Source organism: Carassius auratus, chromosome 47, assembly GCF_003368295.1.
Source record: "Carassius auratus strain Wakin chromosome 47, ASM336829v1, whole genome shotgun sequence".
In the NCBI taxonomy this organism is placed as follows: domain Eukaryota; kingdom Metazoa; phylum Chordata; class Actinopteri; order Cypriniformes; family Cyprinidae; genus Carassius; species Carassius auratus.
The window spans coordinates 15,328,875-15,344,402 of record NC_039289.1 but is presented as its reverse complement, the minus strand read 5'-3'; the positions used below and the strand labels follow the sequence as shown (position 1 = coordinate 15,344,402).

The following is a 15,528-nucleotide window of genomic DNA, read 5'->3' as shown; positions in this document are numbered from 1 at the left end:
ACGGTCTACTGTCCATGTCCAGAAAGGTAAGAAAAACATCATCAAAGTAGTCCATGTGACATCAGAGGGTCAGTTAGAATTTTTTAAAGCATCGAAAATACATTTTGGTCCAAAATAGCAAAAACTATGACATTATTCAGCATTGTCTTCTCTTCTGTGTCTGTTAGGAGAGAAGTTTGTGATATCTGGTTCGCGAACTAATCATTCGATGTAACCGGATCTTTTTGAACCAGTTCACCAAATTGAACTGACAACAGGATTTGGCATCTGCCCACACTGCCAAAAGCACCAAAAGTTGGTTGAATGAACATGGTTTGCACTGAATTTATTTAACCCTTAACCTGCATCCCGACACGGGGGTACTGAACTCCCCTTGTTTGTACTTGGCAATATTTATGAATGGATTAAATGAAACGGGACAAATTTAATCTTGATGCCTCGAGCATCGACGACAGATCGCTGTTTTCCCATGGAAAGCTTATAACGAATGTATTTGCTACATTTTTGTAAGCAGTACACAACAAAACATTAAGAATAAATACATTCCATATTCGTCGTAATAATGAGTCATAAACGCATCCACAGCTGTATATCTCGGTTTAGTTAGAAAGGTAAGGGTTCACTGAATGAAATCTCATGGAACATGTTCAGTCAAACAAAGCAATAACGTTGTGATATGGATTATAATTCCATTGTTTACGTTTCAGTACTTCATGGAAATAATTGTTTGTTTCCATTATGGAATAACTCACGCTCAGAAAACTGTGTCTTGGTAGTAAAAAAAAACGGCATGATTTTAATGCGTACAGTGTCACAATCAGAATGAGACTATCCACAAAAAAAGTGTAAGACAGGTGGAAGATTGTTTATATGAATTCCAGCGCTCTCTCATGACGACTCGTGATGCATGCTGTGACGCACCTTTCATCTGATGGAGGCGGACCTTAGCGATCGCCTTAGTCTCAGAATAATGGTTGCAGGAATCTAATTTTTCATGGTATCTTCTTCAGATTTGAAATAAAATCAATGTGGTAAAAAAAAATGGTAACACTTTAGAATAGGTAAAACCTATTAGTTGCCTATTAGCATGCATATTACTAGAATATTAGCTGTATATTAGTGCTAATTTAGAACATATTAATGCCTTATTCTACTTGACCTTATTCTACATCCCTAATCTTACCCAATACCTAAACCTAACAACTACCTTACTAACTATTAATAAGCAGCAAATTAATAATTTATTGAGAGAAATGGCGTAGTTAATAGTTAACCAGTGTTACCTATTATAAAGTGTTACCAAAAAAATGTCAAGGCACTTCAGTGTCTATAACTTTTAATATTTCCAAGCATTTTCAACTCTGATGAATAAAAAGTAAAGCCCAAAGAGTCTTCTTTCCATAGACACCAAAATTATGCGTGTTACACACATAAAAAGTTAGGGCATATAGTGGGGGGTCCTATAATGGGGGGTGCTGGCTAACAGGTTAATACACAAGTTTTTAGTTGAATTACTGAAATGAACTTTTCCAAAACATTCTAATTTATTGAGATGCACCTGTAGTTATATAGTAAAACTACCTTCTACTGTTCAGCCATCACTGATCATTTGTTTTTTGTTACTTTTCAATAAACTCTAAATCCACATCAGTGTCTTTCTGTGGCTGTTCTACATACGGTGTAAAAAAGTGATTTCAAAAACAGAAAACAAGATATGATAAAATTAAAAAAAACTTATTATAATGTGCAAATGCTACAAATTATCTTGTTTTTGTGCAGACCGATCTTTGTGAGGTCATCTTCAGAATAACACTAGAAGAAACTGAATGCCACATTGTGAATCCCAAACCTTTAGATCAGTGTAACACTAGAATGGAAGCAGAGACGGTGAGCTGAAAATCACATTTCTTCCAAACTCTAATTTCAGAAAACTGCTATTTCCACTCCCAAGAGAGTGACTTTTGTTAGTTGTGCATCCAATTAACAGCCTTTTTCCTGTCTCCCTTAAAGAAAGTGACAGCAAAATGTAATGTGACCGTGTTAAGTTTTGAGGGAAAAGCAGTTGTGGCGTGCTTCATCTGTGACACCAAACCAGGTGCTGTAAACAATTCTCTCTCTCTCTCTCTCTCTCTCTCTCTATATATATATATATATATATATATATATATATATATATATATATATATATATATATATATAAAATTAGACGCTCGACTTGTATAGCCATTCAAAGAACTTATAGTAATGTTTAAGGTCACTTTGTCTGAGTACAGAAAAGATCATTCATATCCTATAAATACGATTCACAGTGTATTTTGTTCCTGTTTTTGTCCCAGATTCACATGAAATACTTTTGACAAAATGCCCTGACTGCCCCAGTCTACTGCCATTAAATGACCCAAATGGTCTAGAGACTGTGAAAACGGCCCTGCAGAAATTCAACAAAGAATCTAATCACAAGTCATACTTTAAACTGTTGGAAGTGGGAAGGATCAGCACACAGGTAAAGTCTCTCAAACTTAAATATGTTATGCAGATACATAACCGGAAATGTTGCTTGTGACACAAGCTTGTTACACATGTCATTTTGCTCCAAAGTTTTATTTATATAGCGCTTTAAACAAAATACATTGCATCAAAGCAACTGAACAAGATTCGTTAGGAAAACAGTGTGTCAATAATGCAAAATGATAGTTAAAAACAATTCATCATTGAATTCAGTGATGTAATCTCTGTTCAGTTAAATAGTGTCTTTGCATTTATTTGCAATCAAGTCAACGATATCGCTGTAGATGAAGTGACCCCAACTTAGCAAGCCAGAGGCGACAGTGGCAAGGAACCGAAACTCCATCGGTGACAGAATGGAGAAAAAAACCTTGGGAGAAACAAGGCTCAGTTGGGGGGCCAGTTCTCCTCTGACCAGACGAAACCAGTAGTTCAATTCCAGGCTGCAGAAAACTCAGAATTGTGCAGAAGAATCATCTGTTTCCTGGAGTCTGTTCCTGTCCCGGTGGTCCTCTGAGACAAGGTCTTTACAGGGGATCTGTATCTGGGGCTCTAGTTGTCCTGGTCTCCACTGTCTTTCAGGGCAGTAGAGGTCAGGGCAGTAGAGAAACAGACAAATATTAGCATAGATGCCATTCTTCTAATGATGTAGCAAGTACATAGGGTGTTATGCAGCATAACAGTGAAAGCTAACACCATGTTTCCTGATGATATCTCCCAAGGGAAACATATAAAGCGTGAAGAGTAGCGGCCCTAGTACTGAGCCTTGAAGTACTCCAAATTGCACTTGGGATCGATATGATACATCTTCATTCACTGCTACGAACTGATGGCGGTCATATAAGTATGATTTAAACCATGCTAAAGCACTTCCATTAATGCTAGCAAAGTGTTCTAGTCTATGCAAAAGAATGTTGTGGTCAATTGTGTCAAAAGCAGCACTAAGATCCAATAAAACTAATAGAGAGATACACCCACGATCAGATGATAAGAGCAGATCATTTTTAACTCTAAGGAGAGCAGTCTCAGTACTATGATACGGTCTAAATCCTGACTGGAAATCCTCACATATACCATTTTTCTCTAAGAAGGAATATAATTGTGAGGATACCACCTTTTCTAGTATCTTGGACAGAAAAGGAAGATTCGAGATTGGTCTATAATTGTCACGGTTTACGCTGCTGGAAGGAACACGGAGCCTAGGATAGATGAAATAAGGCTTTTAATATATACCATTCATGGAGCACAGCGATAGACACACGTAAGTGAGTGAGTTAGTCACAAGTGAGGCGACCCGACAAAACAGAACTGAAAGGTAAAGGCTTATGTACAGAGGATAATGGGGAAACACAGGTGGATGGAATAACTAAATTAACAGGGACATGGAACACATGAGGAAGATAATAGACACACCTGGGAACTAATCAAACTAAACACCGAAGACACAAACTGGGTCACAGGCAAAAACACACTAAATGAGTCCAGGTGTGACAGTACTCCCCCCTCCCGGCAGGTGCGTCCTCGCACCGTAGAAACAACCGAGGGAGGCGTGGGTGGGAACTTGGGAGGAGGTTCCGGTGGAGGACGGACTCCCAGGAGGGGGCCAGCAGACAGGGACCACGGAGGAAGGAGCCAGGGAGGAGACATGAGCAGGAGGAGCCAGATGGTCCACCAGAGACCAGCCAGGACGGAGATCCAAGGTGGAGTCGACGGCGGGAGGAGCCATGGTGAAGGAGGGGTCAACGACACCAGGGGGCCGACAGGCGGAGACTGCACCGGTGGGTGAGGAGCCCAAGATGGAGCAGCACAGCCGCAGAGCCAGGGTGACGTCGAGGTTCCGGAGGGCCTAGGTGGAGCAGAAGGCTCAGGCGACCAAGGCGGAGGCAGGGTCCTGGCAGACCGCTGTGGAGCCGGAGTGACCGAGGATGGAGGTGGAACCGGAGGGAAGGAGGAGCCTGACAGAGCCGGAGGGATGGAAAGACGAGGTGGAACCGGAGGAGTGGAGTCCCGAGGCGGCGGATGGTCGACGACTGACCAAGGTGGAGCCGGAGGGACGAGGGAGCCCGGTGGAGCAGGTGGGATGACAGGCCACGGTGGAGATGAGGGAGCTAATAGCCAAGGCGGAGCCGCTGGGTCGAAGGACCGAGGAGGAGTCCAGGGCTCGGAGGCTGGAGGCGGAGACAGGGCCTTAACGCGCCAAGGCAGAGCTGGAGACTGGCAGTCCAGTTGTGAACCATCGCGCCCCGATGGCGCGGACTGAGGGTGAGCTGCGGGACTGACTGGCACCAGCAGGGATGACGAGGAACTGGCTGGTCTAGGAGGAGGAGAGAGGAGAAGGATGGGAGGAAGGACAGGAGGATCAGGGCTGGACGGAACCAGCGGAAGTGGAGCAGAGGGACCAGCAGGTTTGGGAGGAGGTGGGAGAGGGAGGCTGGGAGGGAATACAGGAGACACAGAAGATTCAGAGCTGGGCGGAACCAGTGGAGACACAGGAAACTCAGGGCTGGGCGGAACCAGCGGAGATGGAGCAGAGGAAATGACTGGAGGAGGTAGGAGTGGGAGACTGAGAGGGTATACAGGGGAATCAGGGCTGGACGGAACCAGCGGAGAAACAGGAAATTCAGGGCTGGGCAGAACCAGCGGAGAAACAGAAGACTCAGGGCTGGGCGGAACCAGCGGAGAAACAGAAAACTCAGGGCTGGGCAGAACCAGCGGAGAAACAGAAAAATCATGGCTGGGCGGAACCAGCGGAAATGGAGCAGAGGAAATGACTGGAGGAGGTAGGAGTGGGAGACTGAGAGGGTATACAGGGGAATCAGGGCTGGACGGAACCAGCGGGGAAACAGGAAAATTAGGGATTACCTCCATAGACCAGTCCATCAGATCCAGAACTTGCTCCATATGATCTTCAGAGACTGCATACAGCTCACCCTCAGTCGCAGGAGTGTGGGCAGGGCTTTCCTCCACGCCCTCGATCTCCACGAGGACTCCCACGATGCACGGTGTGGCCGGCTCACACACCTGGTCAGTCGCGCTCTCGAGATCCGGCTCCCTGTCGGTGAATGGCTCGGGCTCTGCGGCTGCGGTGGGCTCTGGCTCCGTGTAGCGAGATGGTGGCTGGCTGGTCTCTGGGTCGGGAGTGGGACTGGCGAGATCCTCTATGGGGCAGACGGTGAAAGGTGAGCCATTTCTCGCCAGAGTCCACTCCACGAATGCGGCGAAATCCTCCCGAGGACCATCTTCGGGCGACAACGCTCTGCACTTGGAGTTCAGGCTGGTGTTGTAGAAGGTGCAGAGCGCGTCGTCCGGGTAGCTGGTGGCATTAGCTAATAGAAGAAACTGTCTGGTATGGTCCTCGAGAGAACGTCCTTCCTGCTTCAGCAGGAGGATGAGGAATTCGGGACGATAGAGGGGATCCATAGAAACTAAGAAAAGAAAAGACTGTGAAAAAAACGAAAGCAAAACGGAGGGAAAAACACGCAGTTTTATACTTTCATTTTTTAGGTCGGGTCTTCTGTCACGGTTTACGCTGCCGGAAGGAACACGGAGCCGAGGATAGATGAAATAAGGCTTTTAATATATACCATTCATGGAGCACAGCGATAGACACACGTAAGTGAGTGAGTTAGTCACAAGTGAGGCGACCCGACAAAACAGAACTGAAAGGTAAAGGCTTATGTACAGAGGATAATGGGGAAACGCAGGTGGATGGAATAACTAAATTAACAGGGACATGGAACACATGAGGAAGATAATAGACACACCTGGGAACTAATCAAACTAAACACCGAAGACACAAACTGGGTCACGGGCAAAAACACACTAAATGAGTCCAGGTGTGACAATAATGAACTAGTTCTTTGGGGTCAAGTTATGTTTTTTTGATGAGAGGCTTAATAACTGCCAGTTTGAAGGTTTTGGGGACATATCCTAATGACAATGAGGAATTAATAATGGTCAGAAGAGGATCTATGACTTCTGGAAGTACCTCTTTTAGGAGCTTAGATGGTATAGGGTCTAACATACATGTTGTTGGTTTAGATAATTTAACAAGTTTATACAATTCTTCCTCTCCTATAGTAGAGAATGAGTGGAACTGTTCCTCAGGGGGTCTATAGTGCACTGTCTGATGTGATACTGTAGCTGACGGCTGAATGGTTGCAATTTTATCTCTAATAGTATCGATTTTAGAAGTAAAGTAGTTCATAAAATCATTACTGCTGTGGTGTTGGGCGCAAATAACAATAGCAGGAGAAGCCATTACTCACTGTGCTTGACATATCATTACCACAGTTGTTTGATGAACTTGTAAAAACTGGAGAGAGAGAGAGGAGAGGAGAGGAGAAAAAAAACAGTGATAGATACAAATTGAAATGCAAATGACATGCTAACTAGTGCTAATGTGATTCAGGTGCACTGCATACACAGATTTAAATTAAAAGTGAACGATCAAAATTAATTTGATAAGATTGATCGATAGTATCAAAAATATGTTGTGAATTAAGTTATATTTGATCACTTTAAACAACAGAGAGTGATACTAAGTTAAAGATTCTAGAGGGAGAGAGATTACGATTACAAGCAGCAGCATGGCCAGCAGGAAGCAGAAAAAAACTGTCCAACAGCGACACCTGCAGGTAGGAGGTTCACTACACATGGTCAAAGCCTTGACATACTCGAGGCAAAGTTATTTTTTTGTTCTTTGCTTAGGTCAGTGATCCTCAAATATGGCTTGTGAGATCCACTTTCCTGCAGAGATTAGCTCTGACCCTAATCAAACAAACCAGATTCAAGGATCACTTAGGTAAAAGAAGTTGGAAATACATGAGCAGCGGTTTAGGGTTTACTGTGATTATCCCCGCACCACCCATGCTGCAGCATTCAGATCAATATGTAAATATATGCTTCATGCTTTTCTCTCAGTAACAAAGTAAATACACACAACCTGTGGCAACAAAAGCTGACTCAAAACATCTTGGCCAAAAAGTTGAGTTTGAACACTCTGGAAAGATTACAGGCAACTGACAAGTAGAACATTTGTTCTGAAAATAACATTCAAGTATGTTCAGTTGAATAGAATATGCTTGCTTTGCATCTGAGCAGATATTTAAAAAAGAATACGTCACACCTCTGTTTATCAATTTGCACTGGCTTCCAATAGCTGCTAGCGTAAAATCCAAAGCATTGATGTTTACCTACAAAACTACCTCTGGCTCTGCACCCCTTTACTTAAATTTGTTACTTCAGACTTATGTGCCCTCTAGAAGCTTGCGTTCTGAAAGTGAAAATCACTTGATTGTGCCATCCCAAAGAAGCACAAAGTCACTTTTATGGACTTTTAAATTAAATTATATTAAAACAAACAAAAACAAAAAAAATATATATATATATGTGTGTGTGTGTGTGTGTGTGTGTGTGTGTGTGTGTGTTGATAGGGAGCCAGTGCAGTGTTGACAGGACCGGGCTAATATGGTCATACTTCCTGGTTCTAATAAGAACTGTAGCTGCTGCATTTTGGACTAGCTGTCGTTTGTTTACTAAGCGTGCAGAACAACCTCAGTATTTGAATGAGCTCCTTTTACATTATAATCCTCTTTGTCCGCTATGTTCTCAAAACTCAGGCAATTTCATAATACTTAGAATATCAAAATCAACTGCGGGCGGCAGATCCTCCACATAGAAAGGACCTCTACATCCCTGAAAGACAGCAGAGACCAGGGGCCTGTTCTTCGTACGTCGCTTATTACATCCGAGATCAAATGACACATCCAAGATGATATCATCGTGCTAATCCTGATCCGGCTAATTGGGTTCTTCGAACACACCTGTTGTGTATGATTAGTATAGCTGGATTGAGTTATGTGAGATAATTGTGCGTTCATGTGTTGTCTTAAAAGGGGATATGTATCGATACTCGAAACCATGATCAGCAGTGCAGCGATTGGCTGGTGGCAAGACGGCAATGTAATGACGTCATATAATTTAAAACAACACTTTAATAAATTAATAAATTTCTGGACTTTAATAAGGAAACAGCCAAGCAAACAAAACTACATAAATGTGATAATAGATACATGAGACAGATAATAGATACATGTTTTTATTTTATTAGATATTTTTTTTCATTATTCCCAATTATTTAGATTCGCAATTTATAATAGTTGTGCAGTCTTTACATTTTTATTTCAATGTAGAAATTATCTATTCATTTCATTTTATATTTGGACAGATTTGTTACGTGACAGCATTAGTGAAATTTTCTAAAGGGTCAATATCATGATATCTGCATCTTCTGCGCTCCATCAAGCCACTCTTATAATAGCTGTCATCACTCAAAATAATGCACGACTCTATTATCTGTATAGCATGTGTGTAAGAATCTAATACAATTATGAAGTAATAATTTTATGGCAAATAAATATTTTAGTGAGTAAAACTGGCTGTGTCTATAGTAGGCTGTTATGGACTACACAGCATTTTTATATTATTTTTAAATAATTTTTTAATGATTATTATTTTAAATTATTGTCCCTGGATCAGTACGATACTCTTGTAATAAAGTAGCGGTGGTAGCAGGCATATTTTGAGTATCAGTTCTGGTTGAAAAGAAGCGATCTAATCCTGTTTACATGAAATAAGCCTGCTCCCGAGCAGGTTTAAGCTAACGGACCTGTTGCCATGACAGCAGCTCCGGGATGAGCTTCGAAGAACCAAATGATCCAAGATCATGCCAAATCGTCAACATTCAAATCCAGCTAACTGAGTTAGCGACGTACGAAGAACGGGCCCCAGATACAGATCCCCTGTTGATGTTGATGATCTCAGATGACCACCAGGACAATACCACAGGAAACAGATGATTCTTCTGCACAATCTGACTTTGCTGCAGCCTGTAATTGAACTGCTGGTTTCGTTTGGTCAGAGGAGATTTGCTTTGGTCAGTTGCTTTGACGCAATGTATTTTGTTTAAAGTGCTATATAAATAAAGGTGACTTGATTTGACTATTCTATCTGTTTTGTTTTTATTTATTATATTATTTAAAAGCCCATGCTACATGTACTGTGTTAACCTAACTGAGACTTGTAATAGCACTAATATTTCATTGTTCTTTTTTTTGTTTTTGATTGCTTCCACTGTCCTCATTTGTAAATTACTTTATATAAAAGCATCTGATAAATGAATAAATGTAAATGTAATATTTCTGCCCTCATACAGCAATTCTGTTTTATCAGACATTACCGTGACATTAAAAAACAACTTTTTAAATATGGTAATTATGTTGTTTGCATATTAACATAATATTTGTCTATTTCTTTAGTGGATGCTTTCAGGTCAAGGCTTCTTTGCGCAGTTCGCCATTACGGAGACAAACTGTCCCAAAACAGTGGAATATCAGAAACAAAAAGCATGCAAGGCTTTGTGTGGAGTTAAAGCTGTAAGTACACATGTTCATTACTTATGTCAGACTATTGGAAAGTAACATCCAATATACACATTGTTTGTTGTAATACAGAAGTGTTTATTTTATTACACTAAATGTGTCTCTGTATTTCAACAATACCATACATAGCATTAAAGGTTGTTTTCTTTATATATTTTTTTTTCTTGTGCACTGAACCAGTAATCATCTTAGCATTATGTGCATAACCTGTTTCCCTAATGAGTGAACGAGACGCTGTGCTGTGATGTTGATACTATGTGAACACCTAGAGTGTGACTGGTCTTTGAGGCATGTGTGAACATGGCAATCTTGTTTGATGACGGTTATATAATTTCACTGGCATTCCAGCATAAACGGCACCGATGGAATGCCAAGGTCACACTAAACTGTCAACATACAAACATTTAGGATACTGCAGTGTTTGTGATATACTGTAAGTGACACACTGCCTAATAAACAGGCCCTCTGGGAAGAAAGACGACATATTCTTGCCAGGCTGCTTCCTCCAGTCGAAGTAATGGATAGGGCAAATGAGAGAAGAATGTTAACATAGATTCATCCATGACTACACAAATTCTAGAGGTATATTGATAACATCTCCTATATTTAATATACTGGAGAGGGTCAGCTCAAACAACCTCTAATGCCAGAACAACCTCTATTTTGGAAAGGGAAGGATTTATGGCCCTTTGCAATTGACCCTTCAGCTACTGTCACTATGTCGAACAACCCATTCCACTCCCACACCACAAATCATGTTCTCACGCAGTAAAAAAATGCATCGTGGAGCATAAGAAGACATTAACAATAGCCTGACAGACAAGGCAGGGCAGTTTACTTCTAATATGAAATAAATACTTTTTAAGAAATTCAAGATACTTAGCTTTTATTGAAAAGTGAAGTCCCATTAAACAAATACCACTATGATGCTTAAATTTTGGAAAAAAAGACAAATTGTATCAGTTTAGGCATTAAGACATAAACACTTATCGTCAAATCCTCAACAGTGGTGACAATAATTCTTCACACTGCAGTGCATGATGGGAGATTTTACTATGGTGTCACCCAGCATGAAGCATTTTGTGGATTGTCACCATTGTTAAGATTCAAATGTTGGTTTGTGATTTCTGCATTTCTAATTAGAAAGAGTCTTCAAATATTTATATGCATTACATAAAGATTTAAAATGAATTAATCTTCCCTTGCATGCTGCTGTTCCACAGGGTTGATTATTCAAAACATATAAATGAAATAGAAAGTTATTTTGGAAGTAATCAGGCTGGCACCTGATGATTAATTCATCATATAAAAGCATCTAACAGCTCACTTCACAGCACTGATCTCGGTGCTTTATAACAGCACATGCTGTACTACCAAGAAAGTTCAAACCTATAAGTCTTCTTCTTCTTCTTCTTCTGTTTATTGGCGGGTCATATCGCCACCTACTGGACTACTACACAGGAGTGTGTAAAAGGACGTTGGTAGCTGATACATTAAATCATAAAATCATAAAATAATAGTAAAACCCCCACCCCCCTCAAAAAAAAAAAAAAAAAAAAAAAGAAGAAAATTAACGGTTTATACTACATATATAATTATACCCAGCTAAATTTTTCTACTTAAACCAGTATCATTAAGATACGTAATAAAATACTTGCTTCTTTGTCCCTGCATACCTTGCTCCTGTAAAATATTATGAATGTCATTTTCTGCATCTGAGTCTTTCCACTTCTGTCTTAGTTGATCAAATTTCTTACATCTAAATAATACATGGGTGACATCCTCCAAGACTTTACATTCAGAGCATATTCCATTACTTTTACCTATTAATGATAAAGTGGAATTCAGGCCTGTGTGGCCCAACCTCAATCTGGTTATAATACCTTCTTCATGCCTATTAAGACCCAATGAGGTGATTCTTTTCCCTCCAACACAGTTCTGGTTCCTATAATAGTGTCTGGCATTACTCTCTGAATCCCATTCATCTTGCCATCTTAGTATAATCTGTGATTTAATTAAAGCTTTAGCATCTCCTTTACCCAATGGAATGTGAATTTCTACTTGATCTAAATCCAGAGCTTTTTAGCTAACTTATCAGCAATTTCATTGCCATCTATTCCATAATGGCCTGGAATCCAACAGAACTGCACCGCTAGTCCAAGGCTTATAATATTTAAAAGAATATGCTTTACTTCTAATACCAAATCCTCACGTATAGCATTATCTGTTATAAAACTTTGTAATACTGCCATAGAGTCAGAACATATAACTGATCTAAGAGGTTTAGTCTCTTCAACCCACCTAAGGGCAGTTATTATTGCAGTCATCTCTATTGAATATACTGATAAATGGTAACTCACTCTATACCCATATCTTTTTTCCAAATTCTGGTATATACAGTATTGTTCAAAATAATAGCAGTACAATGTGACTAACCAGAATAATCAAGGTTTTTAGTATATTTTTTATTGCTACGTGGCAAACAAGTTACCAGTAGGTTCAGTAGATTCTCAGAAAACAAATGAGACCCAGCATTCATGATATGCACGCTCTTAAGGCTGTGCAATTGGGCAATTAGTTGAAAGGGGTGTGTTCAAAAAAATAGCAGTGTGGCATTCAATCACTGAGGTCATCAATTTTGTGAAGAAACAGGTGTGAATCAGGTGGCCCCTATTTAAGGATGAAGCCAACACTTGTTGAACATGCATTTGAAAGCTGAGGAAAATGGGTCGTTCAAGACATTGTTCAGAAGAACAGCGTACTTTGATTAAAAAGTTGATTAGAGAGGGGAAAACCTATAAAGAGGTGCAAAAAATGATAGGCTGTTCAGCTAAAATGATCTCCAATGCCTTAAAATGGAGAGCAAAACCAGAGAGACGTGGAAGAAAACGGAAGACAACCATCAAAATGGATAGAAGAATAACCAGAATGGCAAAGGCTCAGCCAATGATCACCTCCAGGATGATCAAAGACAGTCTGGAGTTACCTGTAAGTACTGTGACAGTTAGAAGACGTCTGTGTGAAGCTAATCTATCTTCAAGAATCCCCCGCAAAGTCCCTCTGTTAAAAAAAAGGCATGTGCAGAAGAGGTTACAATTTGCCAAAGAACACATCAACTGGCCTAAAGAGAAATGGAGGAACATTTTGTGGACTGATGAGAGTAAAATTGTTCTTTTTGGGTCCAAGGGCCACAGGCAGTTTGTGAGACGACCCCCAAACTCTGAATTCAAGCCACAGTACACAGTGAAGACAGTGAAGCATGGAGGTGCAAGCATCATGATATGGGCATGTTTCTCCTACTATGGTGTTGGGCCTATTTATCTCATACCAGGGATCATGGATCAGTTTGCATATGTTAAAATACTTGAAGAGGTCATGTTGCCCTATGCTGAAGAGGACATGCCCTTGAAATGGTTGTTTCAACAAGACAATGACCCAAAACACACTAGTAAACGGGCAAAGTCTTGGTTCCAAACCAACAAAATTAATGTTATGGAGTGGCCAGCCCAATCTCCAGACCTTAATCCAATTGAGAACTTGTGGGGTGATATCAAAAATGCTGTTTCTGAAGCAAAACCAAGAAATGTGAATGAATTGTGGAATGTTGTTAAAGAATCATGGAGTGGAATAACAGCTGAGAGGTGCCACAAGTTGGTTGACTCCATGCCACACAGATGTCAAGCAGTTTTAAAAAACTGTGGTCATACAACTAAATATTAGTTTAGTGATTCACAGGATTGCTAAATCCCAGAAAAAAAAATGTTTGTACAAAATAGTTTTGAGTTTGTACAGTCAAAGGTAGACACTGCTATTTTTTTGAACACACCCCTTTCAACTAATTGCCCAATTGCACAGCCTTAAGAGCGTGCATATCATGAATGCTGGGTCTTGTTCGTTTTCTGACAATCTACTGAACCTACTGGTAACTTGTTTGCCACGTAGCAATAAAAAATATACTAAAAACCTTGATTATTCTGGTTAGTCACATTGTACTGCTATTATTTTGAACAATACTGTATATGTTAATCAGAGACAACCTGTCAGCTCCCCAACTATGCGCAGTGACCATTCTCATAAGGTTAATTACCTTTTTGCACTTTGTTTCAATATATTCAATGTGATATTTCCATGTAAGTTTTGCATCTAACCATATTCCTAGGTACTTAAATTTTTCACTTCTTTCAAGTTGCTGATTATAAAGCATAATTTTATAAGTTTCAGGGACTTTTTTCCTAGTAAAATACACCACCTGTGACTTTGAAATAGAAAATTTAAAACCCCAATCAATTCCCCACTGTTCCAGTACATGAATGTCCTTTTGAATCTTATTATTAACATGTGAAATATTACGTCTTCTTCTCCAAATGACAGCATCATCTGCATATAATAGACCTTCGTTACTATCTCCCAGTTTTTCATATATGTCATTAATCATTATGTTGAACAAGATAGGACTGATAACACTGCCCTGTGGAATCCCATTTTCAATAATAAACTCACCAGACACTGCATCTCCCACTTTGACCCTGATGGAACGTTGAGAGAGAAAGTCAAGTATGTAATTATACATTTTCCCATTAATTCCCAGTTTTCCTAATTTAATCAATAAACCTTCTCTCCACATTGTGTCATAGGCTTTCTCAATATCTAGGAAAACTGCCACCATTACTTCTTTCATTATTAACGACTTTTCAATTTCATTGCATACTTTGACCAGAGCATCTGTTGTTGACTTGCATCTCCGAAATCCAGTTTGATACCCTTTAAGTGGATTTATGTATTCTAGAAAATAATTAAATCGCCCAACTATAATTTTTTCCATTAATTTTCCAAAATGTGAAGTGAGTGCAATAGGCCTATAATTTCCTGGGTCACTTGAGTCTTTACCTGGTTTAGTAAATGGAAGGATTCTTGCCCATTTCCATATGATTGGTAATTTACCTTCATTCCATACTTTGTTAAACAGATTAAGAACTTTCTCCAATAAATTATCAGGCAATTTTCTAAACATAGCATAACACAGGTTGTCCGTCCCTGGTGCAGAGTATGCAGTATTGCTTAATGCCCTTTTAAGTTCTGACATATTAATTTCAGAATCCATAATAGACATATTAGACACTTTGGTATTTAATATATTCCTATTTATTTTCATTATCTCTTCTTTCCTTTTCTTATACCTCTCCTCCAGGTGGCTACCCTTGTGTATGTCTGCAAAAGCTCTAGCAAGCATATTGGCTTTTTCCATATCTGAGATTGCATGTGTGCCATCTTTAATTAAGACCAGAAACCTGGGGAGGCTTAAATTTGCCTATCATCTTCTTAATCATCATCCATACTTTATTTAAAGTGGTCTCTTTTCCTATTGTTGAGCAAAACTGTCTCCATGAATCTTTCTTAGCCTCTTTAATAACCTTCCTGGCTAATGCCTTATTCCTTTGGTAATTAACAAGATTGTCCATTGTTAATGTTCTACGCAGATTCTTAAAAGCTCTATTCCTGTCCTTGATAGCCTCAGAACACTTATCATTCCACCATGGAACATTGGTTTGCTTCTTTTGATTTTGACTAACAGGAATGCTTT

At 39.9% G+C, this 15,528-nt stretch overlaps 1 protein-coding gene across 1 annotated transcript in view; it reads left to right on the top strand.

The window, feature by feature from the left end:
* Positions 1-15,528, top strand: part of LOC113065217 (zinc finger CCCH domain-containing protein 13-like) — a 45,553-nt gene that overhangs the window by 2,669 nt on the left and 27,356 nt on the right. The window contains exons 2-5 of the mRNA XM_026236483.1: positions 1,780-1,887; positions 2,011-2,095; positions 2,337-2,503; positions 9,825-9,941. Of these exons, the coding sequence (XP_026092268.1) occupies positions 1,780-1,887; positions 2,011-2,095; positions 2,337-2,503; positions 9,825-9,941 (477 nt within the window). The remainder of the gene's footprint in view (positions 1-1,779; positions 1,888-2,010; positions 2,096-2,336; positions 2,504-9,824; positions 9,942-15,528) is intronic.